This window comes from Trichomycterus rosablanca, chromosome 5 (genome assembly GCF_030014385.1).
Source record: "Trichomycterus rosablanca isolate fTriRos1 chromosome 5, fTriRos1.hap1, whole genome shotgun sequence".
Classification (NCBI taxonomy): domain Eukaryota; kingdom Metazoa; phylum Chordata; class Actinopteri; order Siluriformes; family Trichomycteridae; genus Trichomycterus; species Trichomycterus rosablanca.
The window spans coordinates 15,166,693-15,179,215 of record NC_085992.1 but is presented as its reverse complement, the minus strand read 5'-3'; the positions used below and the strand labels follow the sequence as shown (position 1 = coordinate 15,179,215).

The 12,523-nt window shown below is 39.5% G+C and overlaps 1 protein-coding gene across 2 annotated transcripts; it reads left to right on the top strand.

Moving 5' to 3' along the window:
* The first annotated feature begins 1,113 nt into the window (after window positions 1-1,113).
* Window positions 1,114-11,919, top strand: tmem50a (transmembrane protein 50A). 2 transcript variants are annotated; one of them, XM_062995768.1, is made up of 7 exons: window positions 1,114-1,173; window positions 2,401-2,506; window positions 3,082-3,194; window positions 8,164-8,231; window positions 8,414-8,506; window positions 9,172-9,232; window positions 10,709-11,919. In XM_062995768.1, exons 2-7 carry the CDS (start codon window positions 2,405-2,407, stop codon window positions 10,752-10,754), a joined length of 483 nt encoding a protein of 160 aa, XP_062851838.1. In that variant the 5' UTR covers window positions 1,114-1,173; window positions 2,401-2,404; the 3' UTR covers window positions 10,755-11,919. The 2 variants fall into 2 exon arrangements, with proteins under 2 accessions (XP_062851838.1, XP_062851837.1); XM_062995767.1 differs by lacking the exon at window positions 1,114-1,173 and adding an exon at window positions 1,452-1,531.
* The last annotated feature ends 604 nt before the right edge of the window (window positions 11,920-12,523 follow it).

The following is a 12,523-nucleotide window of genomic DNA, read 5'->3' as shown; positions in this document are numbered from 1 at the left end:
CTATGTCGGTCCTCAACGAAAACAGCATTTAGGCACCATTTACAAATGTGCACAATCTATTTTATATGTGTATGTATGTGTATATATGTGGACATATGTATGTGTATATAAGTATATGCGTGTATACTGTTTTATGTGTATATGTATGTATATGTATAGATTAGTATTGTGTATTTATTATTTATCACATCTGTATAGCATTATGTAGCATCATGTTGCACAGTTTCTGCACTACTTGTCACTTTACACACTTGTTCACTTTAAACTGCCCTTTGTAATTATATTGTAATTCTTCTGATGTTCACTTTACTTTAAATTGCTCTTTTTAATTTATTGTAAATTTTTCTAATGTCCTAAACTCTTACTTTTAAAAACTTTTTTTATATTTTGTTGTATAATATATTTTTTTAACTATTTGTAGTTTTGTAATTACTGTGGCGGAGCAGTCACTAAAGCATTTCACTGCCAGTTGTACTGTGTATGACCATGTATGTGACAAATAAACCTTGATTTGATTTGATATTTGGAATTATGTATTCACACGTTTTCATGTGAAATGTTTCAATAGACAGTCTTGAAAAATAGGCTACTTAGTTTAGGTCTATTCATTTAAATTGTTGTAGACAAATATTTAAATCTATTCAATAACATAAATATGTGTTTGATAACATGTTTGTTAGAACTTTTCTTTTTCACCAATCTACAAGATAAATGAATGATGAGTAAAACTATATTTATTTACAGATTTTACAGAAACTTAGTTTGACACTTTATGGTCATCTATATTCACCACTATGGATTTGGAAAACAAACGCTGGGCTTAACCTGCTCAGTGATCAAGAATGTTTAGTTCGATTTCACGCAAAAGCAGAGCGATTTCTACTGCATCCACTTCATCAGCCACGCAGAACGCAAACGCCACGAGATCCGCTGTAGCTCACGTGGGTTGCAGGTGGCGACTGTCCGACTTGACGGCTTTCTTTGAACCTCCTCCCCCAACTGCAACCGGCAGCTCTCGCTGACCACCAAGGCGAGGCGCAGTTCATCTCGAACAAGCCTATTGTACTGCAAAACCCAACGCATGTGAGTTTTCCACGCATGCGCATTACCAGGGCTCTGTAGGAAACCAAAGACTTGTTCGTTGTGGATTACAGGCAATAGGAAATACCGAAGGTAAATAGATTTACATATTTTAAATCCACATATATCGTTTTATTCGAGTCGACTTCAACGTTCTAACTCCGTTCTTAACAATGCAATTAGTGGAAATGTTAACAGAGATATTGTTTCCTAAATAATGTAGCTAGTCTGGTTGCGCTTGAGCTGTATCCTAAATCAGTTATTTGTAACAATTAGTGCACTAGGGAGGGTGCAGAATGTATTATTCGGAAGTCTTTGTAGTGCATATGTGTAAGAAATGTGTGAGGAATTGGGACTAGTCCCTGAGCAGCTTGCTAGTCGGAAATAAGATGTTTACACGTAGCTGAATTTTCACATACACGTCAAGACAACTAATTATTTCTTTATTTTGGTATTGTTTCTATTTTCATGTCAATAAAATAATAAATAATCTTTGTTTTGTACACTGTTTACCTCGAAAATGAGTAATAGGTTATTCCATGTTTTCATGGTTACGCAGAGCCACAAAGACAATTCAGCTTAGCAATATAAACGAGTCGTTCAGCTGGTCTTTTTGTTTATTTATTTGTTAAGTATTGCAGTTTATTTGAAAATAATCACTACATTATTATTAACAATTAATATGATTAATAATTACAGGTCTGGTGACTCTTCAACCAAAACAGTCTATGATCTAGGGCCAAATCCCAAACCTCTTTGTGTTTAAACTGGAGTGCACTACAAGGGATACACAAAGCATAATGTTTTATACCTTTATTAAGTTAACTAATATATGGAATAAGTCACTATTTAGGAACTAGCCGGGTTTTTTTCTTTAGAAGTTTTAGTCAAGTATTCCAGTTGACATAAAATAAAAATAGATTATTTATTTTGCAATAGTTGTATTTATTATTGTTATATAACCAGTGAAGGCCAAAAGTCTAAAACCACTAGTGAAAATGCTTCTGTTTTGCATCTTTCTTAAATTCCTAAATAACTTTTTTTCATTACAGATAAAATCATCAGCCAAACACTTTGAGTAAAATGTTGGATAGGTAAACAATTGTTGGGAGCTTTTGAAAGAACGGTGGTTCAGTACAGTTGGAGAGACTCCAGAATCGTTGGCAGTAAACCTGTTCTGGCAACTTGTGCTGGCCTAATACTCTATTGTAGTTATTTTATCACCAGTCATTGTGTGTGTTCTTTTATTTGTTACCGGATTGTGAATGCTGTAATTTAATGTAATTTATAAACGTTTGTATTTATGTATCTTATGTTTAGAAAGATGTCGGGGTTCTTGGATGGCATCAGATGTGGCGACTGTGAGTGCAACATTGACTGGGCTGAGAAGAGAAATACCATTGCCTCAATAGCAGCTGGCGTATTGGTGTGTTGAATTTAATCCACTTTATTTTTGTCCTTTGACCTAAGTAAGAAAAATATTATACTAATCCAAGGTGTTTGGGTGTTGCAACAGTAATTTACGCTAGCCTACTGTTGTTTAAATACAGGGTTTGAATCCCCAGCCGTGGCTGACACCCTAGTCATGGACAAAAAATCAGAAAATATATTACATCCCTACAGTGCTGTGAAGAAGTATTTGCCCCCCCTTCCTATTTGTCTGTGCTATTGCACATTTGTCACACTTTGTAAAAGAATGATATTTATTTAAGGGATGAAGTTAACCAACACTCATATCCCGTTTGTGAAAAAAATACTTTATGACAAGTAGAATTACCTTTAGGAGCAACATCTGCCTTTAAAAGCTTTCAGTGATTTTATATTAGTCTTTCACAGCCTCTTGGAGAAATTTAACTAAAACACACCTCCAGTTCTTAGGAATAAAATAAAAATTTTAAATCTGTACTGCATAATTGGCTACATTGCAAAAGAAAAAAAGCGTAACTTTGGTGTATTTTTGGTTTTTATTAAATGTAAAATGAAAAGGTATCTTTTTTGTAGTTTTTCACAGGTTGGTGGATCATAATTGATGCAGCCATAATGTACCCCAAAGAGGAGGAGTTTCACCACGCGTACCATACCTGTGGAGTCATCGCCACCATAGCATTTCTTATGTATGTTCAGCTTTTTTCTCTAACATTTTCTCTACATTTCTCTATCTGTAGTGTTTGCCTTTACCTTGGAATTTGTGCACATTTCCACATTTTATTTGTTTAGATTTTGAAGTGAAAGGGAAGTACACAAGTGCTTGTTGGACATCCCATTTTAAAGCCATGGCCATTTATATGCTTTTTTATGGCTCTTCTGAGAAGGCTTTTCACAAAGAATTTGCCTTTGTAAGCTTATGAGCCCTCAAAGATGTATTGTGAACAGTGGTAGCACAATGGTTAAGGTACAGGACCAGCAATTAGAAGGTCTCTGGTTCAAGCCTCACCACGGCTAGGTTTGCCGCTGTCTAAATGCAGCCCCTGAGTAAGACTGTTAACCATAAATTGCTTAAATTGTATTTGTAAGTCGCTTTGGATGAAAGCATCTGCTTATTAATGTATATGTGGTGGGGTCGAGGTCAGGAATCTGTGCAGGTCTCTGGAGTTTCTTCACTACCATGCTTTGTCATGCAGGAACAGCAAATAAGGCATTCCCCAAACTTTTGCCACAAAGTTGAATGCATATACAGTTACACTTCCACTTGCGTCATTTCAGCTTCTGTCATTTTCGACTTTACGATGGTATTTAGTAATAACAATAAGGAAAAATAAAATTCAATCAACCTCAGCAAACCAATAAAAAATGACTAAATACAATAAAAAGTGCAAAGTCACATAAAATAAATGTTAAAATAATTAAATGTATAACGTCTTGTGTGTGTGTATATATACAGTGTATCACAAAAGTGAGTACACCCCTCACATTTCTGCAAATATTTTATTATATCTTTTCATGGGACAACACTATAGAAATAAAACTTGGATATAACTTAGAGTAGTCAGTGTACAACTTGTATAGCAGTGTAGATTTACTGTCTTCTGAAAATAACTCAACACACAGCCATTAATGTCTAAATAGCTGGCAACATAAGTGAGTACACCCCACAGTGAACATGTCCAAATTGTGCCCAAAGTGTCAATATTTTGTGTGACCACCATTATTATCCAGCACTGCCTTAACCCTCCTGGGCATGGAATTCACCAGAGCTGCACAGGTTGCTACTGGAATCCTCTTCCACTCCTCCATGATGACATCACGGAGCTGGTGGATGTTAGACACCTTGAACTGCTCCACCTTCCACTTGAGGATGCGCCACAGGTGCTCAATTGGGTTTAGTCCATCACCTTTACCTTCAGCTTCCTCAGCAAGGCAGTTGTCATCTTGGAGGTTGTGTTTGGGGTCGTTATCCTGTTGGAAAAGGGAGGGGATCATGCTCTGTTTCAGAATGTCACAGTACATGTTGGAATTCATGTTTCCCTCAATGAACTGCAGCTCCCCAGTGCCAGCAACACTCATGCAGCCCAAGACCATGATGCTACCACCACCATGCTTGACTGTAGGCAAGATACAGTTGTCTTGGTACTTCTCACCAGGGCGCCGCCACACATGCTGGACACCATCTGAGCCAAACAAGTTTATCTTGGTCTCGTCAGACCACAGGGCATTCCAGTAATCCATGTTCTTGGACTGCTTGTCTTCAGCAAACTGTTTGCGGGCTTTCTTGTGCGTCAGCTTCCTTCTGGGATGACGACCATGCAGACCGAGTTGATGCAGTGTGCGGCGTATGGTCTGAGCACTGACAGGCTGACCTCCCACGTCTTCAACCTCTGCAGCAATGCTGGCAGCACTCGTGTCTATTTTTTAAAGCCAACCTCTGGATATGACGCCGAACACGTGGACTCTTTGGTCGACCCTGGCGAAGCCTGTTCCGAGTGGAACCTGTCCTGGAAAACCGCTGTATGACCTTGGCCACCATGCTGTAGCTCAGTTTCAGGGTGTTAGCAATCTTCTTATAGCCCAGGCCATCTTTGTGGAGAGCAACAATTCTATTTCTCACATCCTCAGAGAGTTCTTTGCCATGAGGTGCCATGTTGAATATCCAGTGGCCAGTATGAGAGAATTGTACCCAAAACACCAAATTTAACAGCCCTGCTCCCCATTTACACCTGGGACCTTGACACATGACACCAGGGAGGGACAACGACACATTTGGGCACAATTTGGACATGTTCACTGTGGGGTGTACTCACTTATGTTGCCAGCTATTTAGACATTAATGGCTGTGTGTTGAGTTATTTTCAGAAGACAGTAAATCTACACTGCTATACAAGCTGTACACTGACTACTCTAAGTTATATCCAAGTTTCATGTCTATAGTGTTGTTCCATGAAAAGATATAATGAAATATTTGCAGAAATGTGAGGGGTGTACTCACTTTTGTGATACACTGTATATATGCAGTATATATATACAGGGGTTGGACAAAATAACTGAAACACCTGTCATTTTAGTGTGGTAGGTTTCATGGCTAAATTGGACCAGTCTGGTGGCCAATCTTCATTAATTGCACATTGCACCAGTAAGAGCAGAGTGTGAAGGTTCAATTAGCAGGGTAAGAGCACAGTTTTGCTCAAAATATTGCAATGCACACAACATTATGGGTGACATACCAGAGTTCAAAAGAGGACAAATTGTTGGTGCACGTCTTGCTGGCGCATCTGTGACCAAGACAGCAAGTCTTTGTGATGTATCAAGAGCCACGGTATCCAGGGTAATGTCAGCATACCACCAAGAAGGACAAACCACATCCAACAGGATTAACTGTGGACGCAAGAGGAAGCTGTCTGAAAGGGATGTTCGGGTGCTAACCCGGATTGTATCCAAAAAACATAAAACCACGGCTGCCCAAATCACGGCAGAATTAAATGTGCACCTCAACTCTCCTGTTTCCACCAGAACTGTCCGTCGGGAGCTCCACAGGGTCAATATACACGGCCGGGCTGCTATAGCCAAACCTTTGGTCACTCGTGCCAATGCCAAACGTCGGTTTCAATGGTGCAAGGAGCGCAAATCTTGGGCTGTGGACAATGTGAAACATGTATTGTTCTCTGATGAGTCCACCTTTACTGTTTTCCCCACATCCGGGAGAGTTACGGTGTGGAGAAGCCCCAAAGAAGCGTACCACCCAGACTGTTGCATGCCCAGAGTGAAGCATGGGGGTGGATCAGTGATGGTTTGGGCTGCCATATCATGGCATTCCCTTGGCCCAATACTTGTGCTAGATGGGCGCGTCACTGCCAAGGACTACCGAACCATTCTGGAGGACCATGTGCATCCAATGGCGGTGCCGTGTATCAGGATGACAATGCACCAATACACACAGCAAGACTGGTGAAAGATTGGTTTGATGAACATGAAAGTGAAGTTGAACATCTCCCATGGCCTGCACAGTCACCAGATCTAAATATTATTGAGCCACTTTGGGGTGTTTTGGAGAAGCGAGTCAGGAAACGTTTTCCTCCACCAGCATCACGTAGTGACCTGGCCACTATCCTGCAAGAAGAATGGCTTAAAATCCCTCTGACCACTGTGCAGGACTTGTATATGTCATTTCCAAGACGAATTGACGCTGTATTGGCCGCAAAAGGAGGCCCTACACCATACTAATAAATTATTGTGGTCTAAAACCAGGTGTTTCAGTTATTTTGTCCAACCCCTGTATATATTAGGGCTGTCGACGTTAACGCGATAATAACGCATTAACGCAATCTCAATTTAACGCGATTTAAAAAATAGTGCCGTTAACGCAAATTCTATTTGGCCCTGCGAGTCATCCGTAGTTCATGTTGAGACTTGACCGTGCACCAACGTTTTAACGTCAGACTTGCCACCGTTTGTTTCATTTGCGGTTTGTTAACATAATGTAACCGAGCATTGTAGTGATGCACTTGCTTAATAAAGAAATAAATACACGTTATATTCACAAGTTGTCGGGAGCAGAACACTTTATTACTTCTTCTGTTACGGTACCGAATAGCAAACAGCTAGAGTCATACCGTTAGCCAAGCATGCTATTCCATGCACTATGGAAGCCCCAAAGGGTCAAAACACACTCACAATGTTTGCTGATGGAGAAATTTTAACCTACAATCTGACATTTATATGAAGTCAAGGGTCTCTGCTGGATAGTATTACTGCCTAGTATGTGAGTGAATAAAACTCCCTTACAGTTTTCTCTTGTCCCAGCAGTTTTTAACATAAGTACATTTAGTTCATTTTAATTGTAACATTTCACTTAAAAATCCTTGTTTTCTATAACATTTACACAGATTTCTTTTAAATGCGATTAATCGCGATTAACTATGAAATTCTGAGATTAATCGTGATTAAAATTTTTAATCGTTTGACAGCCCTAATATATATATATATATAAAAGACAGTTAAATGTTAAATTACTTATTGTATTAGCCACAGTATTGCATTGCTCATAGGGTTTGTTAGGTTGGCTATGTTGTTATTAAAGGGTTTATTGGACTTAAGCCATTTTACTACTACCTGCAACAAATTTTATACTCTCGGTAACAATGGGTGTGGCTGAAACCTGAGTGTACTTTTGGCCATGTATTGTGGTATGCAGAGAAGGTTTAGCAAAAAAGTGTACACAAAAGCCTAGTGTTTCTTTCTCCTGTGTGGGAATCCAGCTTGGCATTATACAAATCTACCACTGCCCTCAGGGTCAGAGTGACTATAACAGCAACAAGTCAGGCACACCATGCCACAAGGAACCACAATCGGAGACACAATGTCCAAATGGAATTGGGACAAGTCATTACTGTTTCCAGTGGTTGCTGGTTTACCAAAATCTCTTCCGGAGCAAGGTGTAAAACCATCAAGTAATATCAGATAGAATCCTAGAGCAACACGTGATTAAACTTTTCAGCAGATCTACTTTTGGAGTTGTCTTTCACTGCCCAATAAGATCTTATCATTTTTGTCATGATGGTATAAGTGTCATTAGTACAGTGTTTAATAACAGAGAAAGTTTCAGTAGGATGAACTGATGGTGGTGTTTTTTGCTCTCTATGTGTAATGCAGGATTAATGCAGTGTCAAATGGCCAGGTGAGAGGTGACAGTTACAGTGAAGGCTGCATGGGACAGACAGGTACTCAATCAAAAATATCTGAACACCTGAACAACATATTAGCGCTTTGTGAACACCAGTGCCAACTGTCTGGAGACACAGAGAGAGCATGCCAAATCACCTAGTGTAACACCAACATGATCAGCATTACTGCATGGTATTGTGCATTGCTGATTGTGTATTGTTTGTGTGTCTCTATACAGCTGCTAGAGTGTGGCTTTTCATCGGCTTCATGCTGGCGTTCGGCTCTCTTATTGCCTCCATGTGGATTCTGTTCGGAGGTTTTGTTGTGCCTGGTAAGGGTTTGTATTGATGCATTTTCTTCATGAGGATGCTAGGGATATGCCAGTCATCATTACATGTGTAGTACTGTCACCTCACAGCAAGAAGGTCCTGGGTTCATGGTGCATGTTCACCTCGTGTCTGTGTGGGTTTCCTCCAGGAGCTCAGTTTTCCTCCCACAGTCCAAAGACATGCAAGTGAGGTGAATTGGAGATACAAAAATGGTCCATGACTCTGTTAGACATTAAAACTTGAACTGATGAATCTTGTGTAACCAGTAATTAATTACCTGTCCTGTCATCAATGTAACCAAAGTGTCTAAAACTTGACGTTAACATCCTACGTTAATACAAAAAAATAAATAAAATAAAACAGACAATCATGCTATGCACTCAGCAATCTTCCACCACTTGATTGAGTCGTCATTGCCGTGGCAAGGAGGTGATTTCTTATTCAGCCCCAACTGTGTCTGTTAAGTGCCTAACCAGGTCAGTGGCACCCCTGAGACTTGAACTCAGGTCTCCTCGGTGGTGGGCTAGCACATTAGACGAGCACCCTAATCCCCACGTAGGTACAGATAAATGTGTAGCCTTACTTACGTATAATAAAACAGATATTTAAAAAGTAAGCACAAACCTGGTATCCAGCACATTAACATGTGGTTTGTTTTGGTTAACAGCGAAGGCAGCAGTGTATCCTGGGATTGCTGTTTTCTTTCAGAATGCCTTCATCTTCTTTGGGTAAGATATCAAACATATCTTCTCGCTTAAGATACCTTACTGGTCTTCAGTAGGTTTGTCTTCCAGCCTGGCAATGTTGGCGTTGGGCTAGTCTAGCTAGTTTTCCTGCTGGTCTCTTGACTGACCAGCTACAACCAACCTTTGATTTTCTTCTTCACCACAACAAATTACATTGACTAAATTACATTTTTTATTCGTATAAAAAATTACTCAAAACAATTTATTTAGGGGCTCTGGTGGTGCAGGGGTCTATATTACTTTGAGATCCAGGTTAGAATCCTAGCTGTGCTTTTGGCTGGCTGGGCATCTACATGATTGCCTGTCTCTCAGAGGGGTGGATGACCCAATCCTTGTGATTTATAAAGCATCAATATAAATGTAATAAATGAAATGAAAGATTATTTGTACTTTGGTGCAATATTTATTCATTAATAGTTATTCTTTTGCTTTGGTTCCGTATGACCTCTTGACTTTCAAATGTACTGTCAAATGTAAAATTATATATGGAAATGTATTGTTTCTTATAATTGAATGTTTTTATAATCATACAGTATATTCATGTAATATATACACCGACCAGGCATAACATTATGACCACTGACAGGTGAAGTTAATAACACTGATTATGCAGTGTGATGCTTTGGGCAATGTTCTGCTGGGAAAACTTGGATCCTGCCATCCATGTGGATGTTACTTTGACACGTACCACCTACCTAAGCATTGTTGCAGACCTTGTACACCCTTTCATGGAAACGGTATTCCCTGATATCTGTGGCCTCTTTCAGCAGGATGATGCGCCCTGCCACAAAGCATAAATGCTTCAGGAATGGTTTGAGGAGCATAACAACGAGTCTGAGGTGTTGACTTGGCCTCCACATTCCCCAGATCTCAATCCAATCGAGCATCTGTGGGACGTGCTGGACAAACAAGTCCGATCCATTGAGGCCCCACCTCGCACCATACAGGAGTTAAAGGATCTGCTGCTAACATCTTGGTGCCAGACACTACAGCACACGTTCAGGGGTCTAGTGGAGTCCACGGGTCAGGGCTGTTTTGGGCGCCAACACTATATTAGGAAGGTGGTCATAATGTTATGACTGATTGGTGTATTATCCCACCAAAAGTTGAAAATTCCGTGCAAAGTGCAAAACTAATAGCATATTTTATTCATATGTAAACAAATAAATATAACTTCATTTTTTAACAGCATAATTGCTTAATCTTGAGGATGTGTTTACTTATTTTCACACTAAGACAGAAGTGACTGTGTGTATTGTTTTTTCATATATTCTAATTCTCTATAAGTTTCTTGATAAAAACAATGTATTAAGTGATGAATGGAATGTTTACTTGTTTGTAATATTTTTATGCATTTTAATCTCATCAGACATCCAAAAACAGTAACTCCCTTCTAAATCTACTTTGTCTTCTTTATAATTCACACCTCTAAAGCTCTTGTCTGTCTGTGTTTTTAAGGGGTCTGGTGTTCAAGTTTGGACGTACAGAGGATCTTTGGCAGTGAAAGGTTTTTCTTCATGACCATCATAAACCCAGTGTCTGACTGTATTATTTCTCTTCTTTTTTCATTCCCTTTTATAAATCTAGACTCAGTTTTCTCCCAGAATTTCAAATGACTTGTTCAAATTTGACCTAAAATGTTATTATTTAAAATATAAAGTTTTGAACTCATGTTGATAGAGCTTAAAAAAAACAGACGGAGCCCCGACAGGGTGAACATGATGGTTGAGTTTCTGTGCTGCAGTACACGATTTATGTGAGATTATTTATGAGCTGCAGTCCAGTTAGCAGTGTTGCACTGATCTTTTGTGTTACATTCGTAGCTACCATTCCATTAGATTTTATTTACTTCCAGTGTTTACTGTATTTATCATTCAAAGGTCCCAGTGAAATACTACATTACCCATAATTCCAAAGCAGAGTCTTTGTTTTTGTTGTCCTGGTTCCAGAATGTTGTCATTTTTTTATTACTTTCAATTTTTTTAATAGAGTGGAAGGCTAGCACAGTCATGTGGGTGCCACCCAGCTCCATGGTCCCAGGGAAACCCACACTGCGTGGAAAGTTTAGTATTGTTTCCCTGTTTATGCGAGTGAGGTGGGTAAGTAAGTGAGGTTAGGGAGTTTGGCATGTTTTTCGCACATGCGAGTGAGGTGAGTGAGCGAATAAGAATTCCTGCCTTGTACTCAGTGTTTTCCGGTGGACTTTAGACCCAGTATGATTATAATACATAGACAGGCATTTTTAGCACACATATCCCCAAAGGTACCAATATCGTTCTCCTAACTCAAGTCACAGCAACTAAATCTCATCTTTCGTCAGCTAAATGCAAATATACAGTCATCTATATGATAAACAGCACTGGTAATGATGTTCCCTTTTTGCTATTTTCTTATCTATTCATTTTGTGCGCCAAGTTGGGTTACGTTGCTTTCAGCTTTAATATGTTTGCACTCTTATTTATGTATCGCTGTCGCTGTACATCAAATACAAGCACAATTTCATATTTCTTTAGTCATGTTGAGCGCCGAAGTTTGTGAAAGAAGCAGTCTTTCAGCACCAATCAGTTAGTGGTGTTTGTTACCTAGGAACACTAAAAGAATGTAAACTCATGTTTTTCATCTAACCTTTTTTTGTCAGTACCAATAAAAACAAAGAGAGTCGATTATCAGCTTTTAGCCTGTTGCTTATTTTAACACTGGTCGCACAAGGCCCGCTGCAGTTCATTTAATGAGATTTGGCATCTGGGGAAAGTCCTTCCAAAAGTACTGAAACTGGGGATAGCAACACAATCCAGAACACTCTGAACATCTTAAACCTAAATAAACAAGCCTAGTCTTTTAAATGAATGTTTTAGAAACAGACTTACTAATATAGATCGGTCTCAATCACTCAGGTTGCATTCGTATGAGTGTCAGAACCACTTTTGTGCTGGCTGTGGAATTGTTTCCTGTGGAGCCAGGCAACGCTGCTGTGCTTCCCTGAGCGATGCACACTTGTCACGTTCACAATCTGATCGAACTTCGACCCGGTTTACCACTGACCTTTTCAAAGCGCCGCCACTGACACGGATTGTTTATATGACATAGACAGATGTGTCAGACACGGTTTCACAAAAAACCCAAACTGTTGTGAGAAAAAATACGGCATGGCAATTAATGAGCTGTGAAACAGTGAGATCAGGCTTGCATTTTAGATCCTGGAATAACTCGTTACAGATTTGTAACCCTTTAATAGTGTCTTTAGCGATCGCCGGGCGGGGCGGTCCGGTCCGG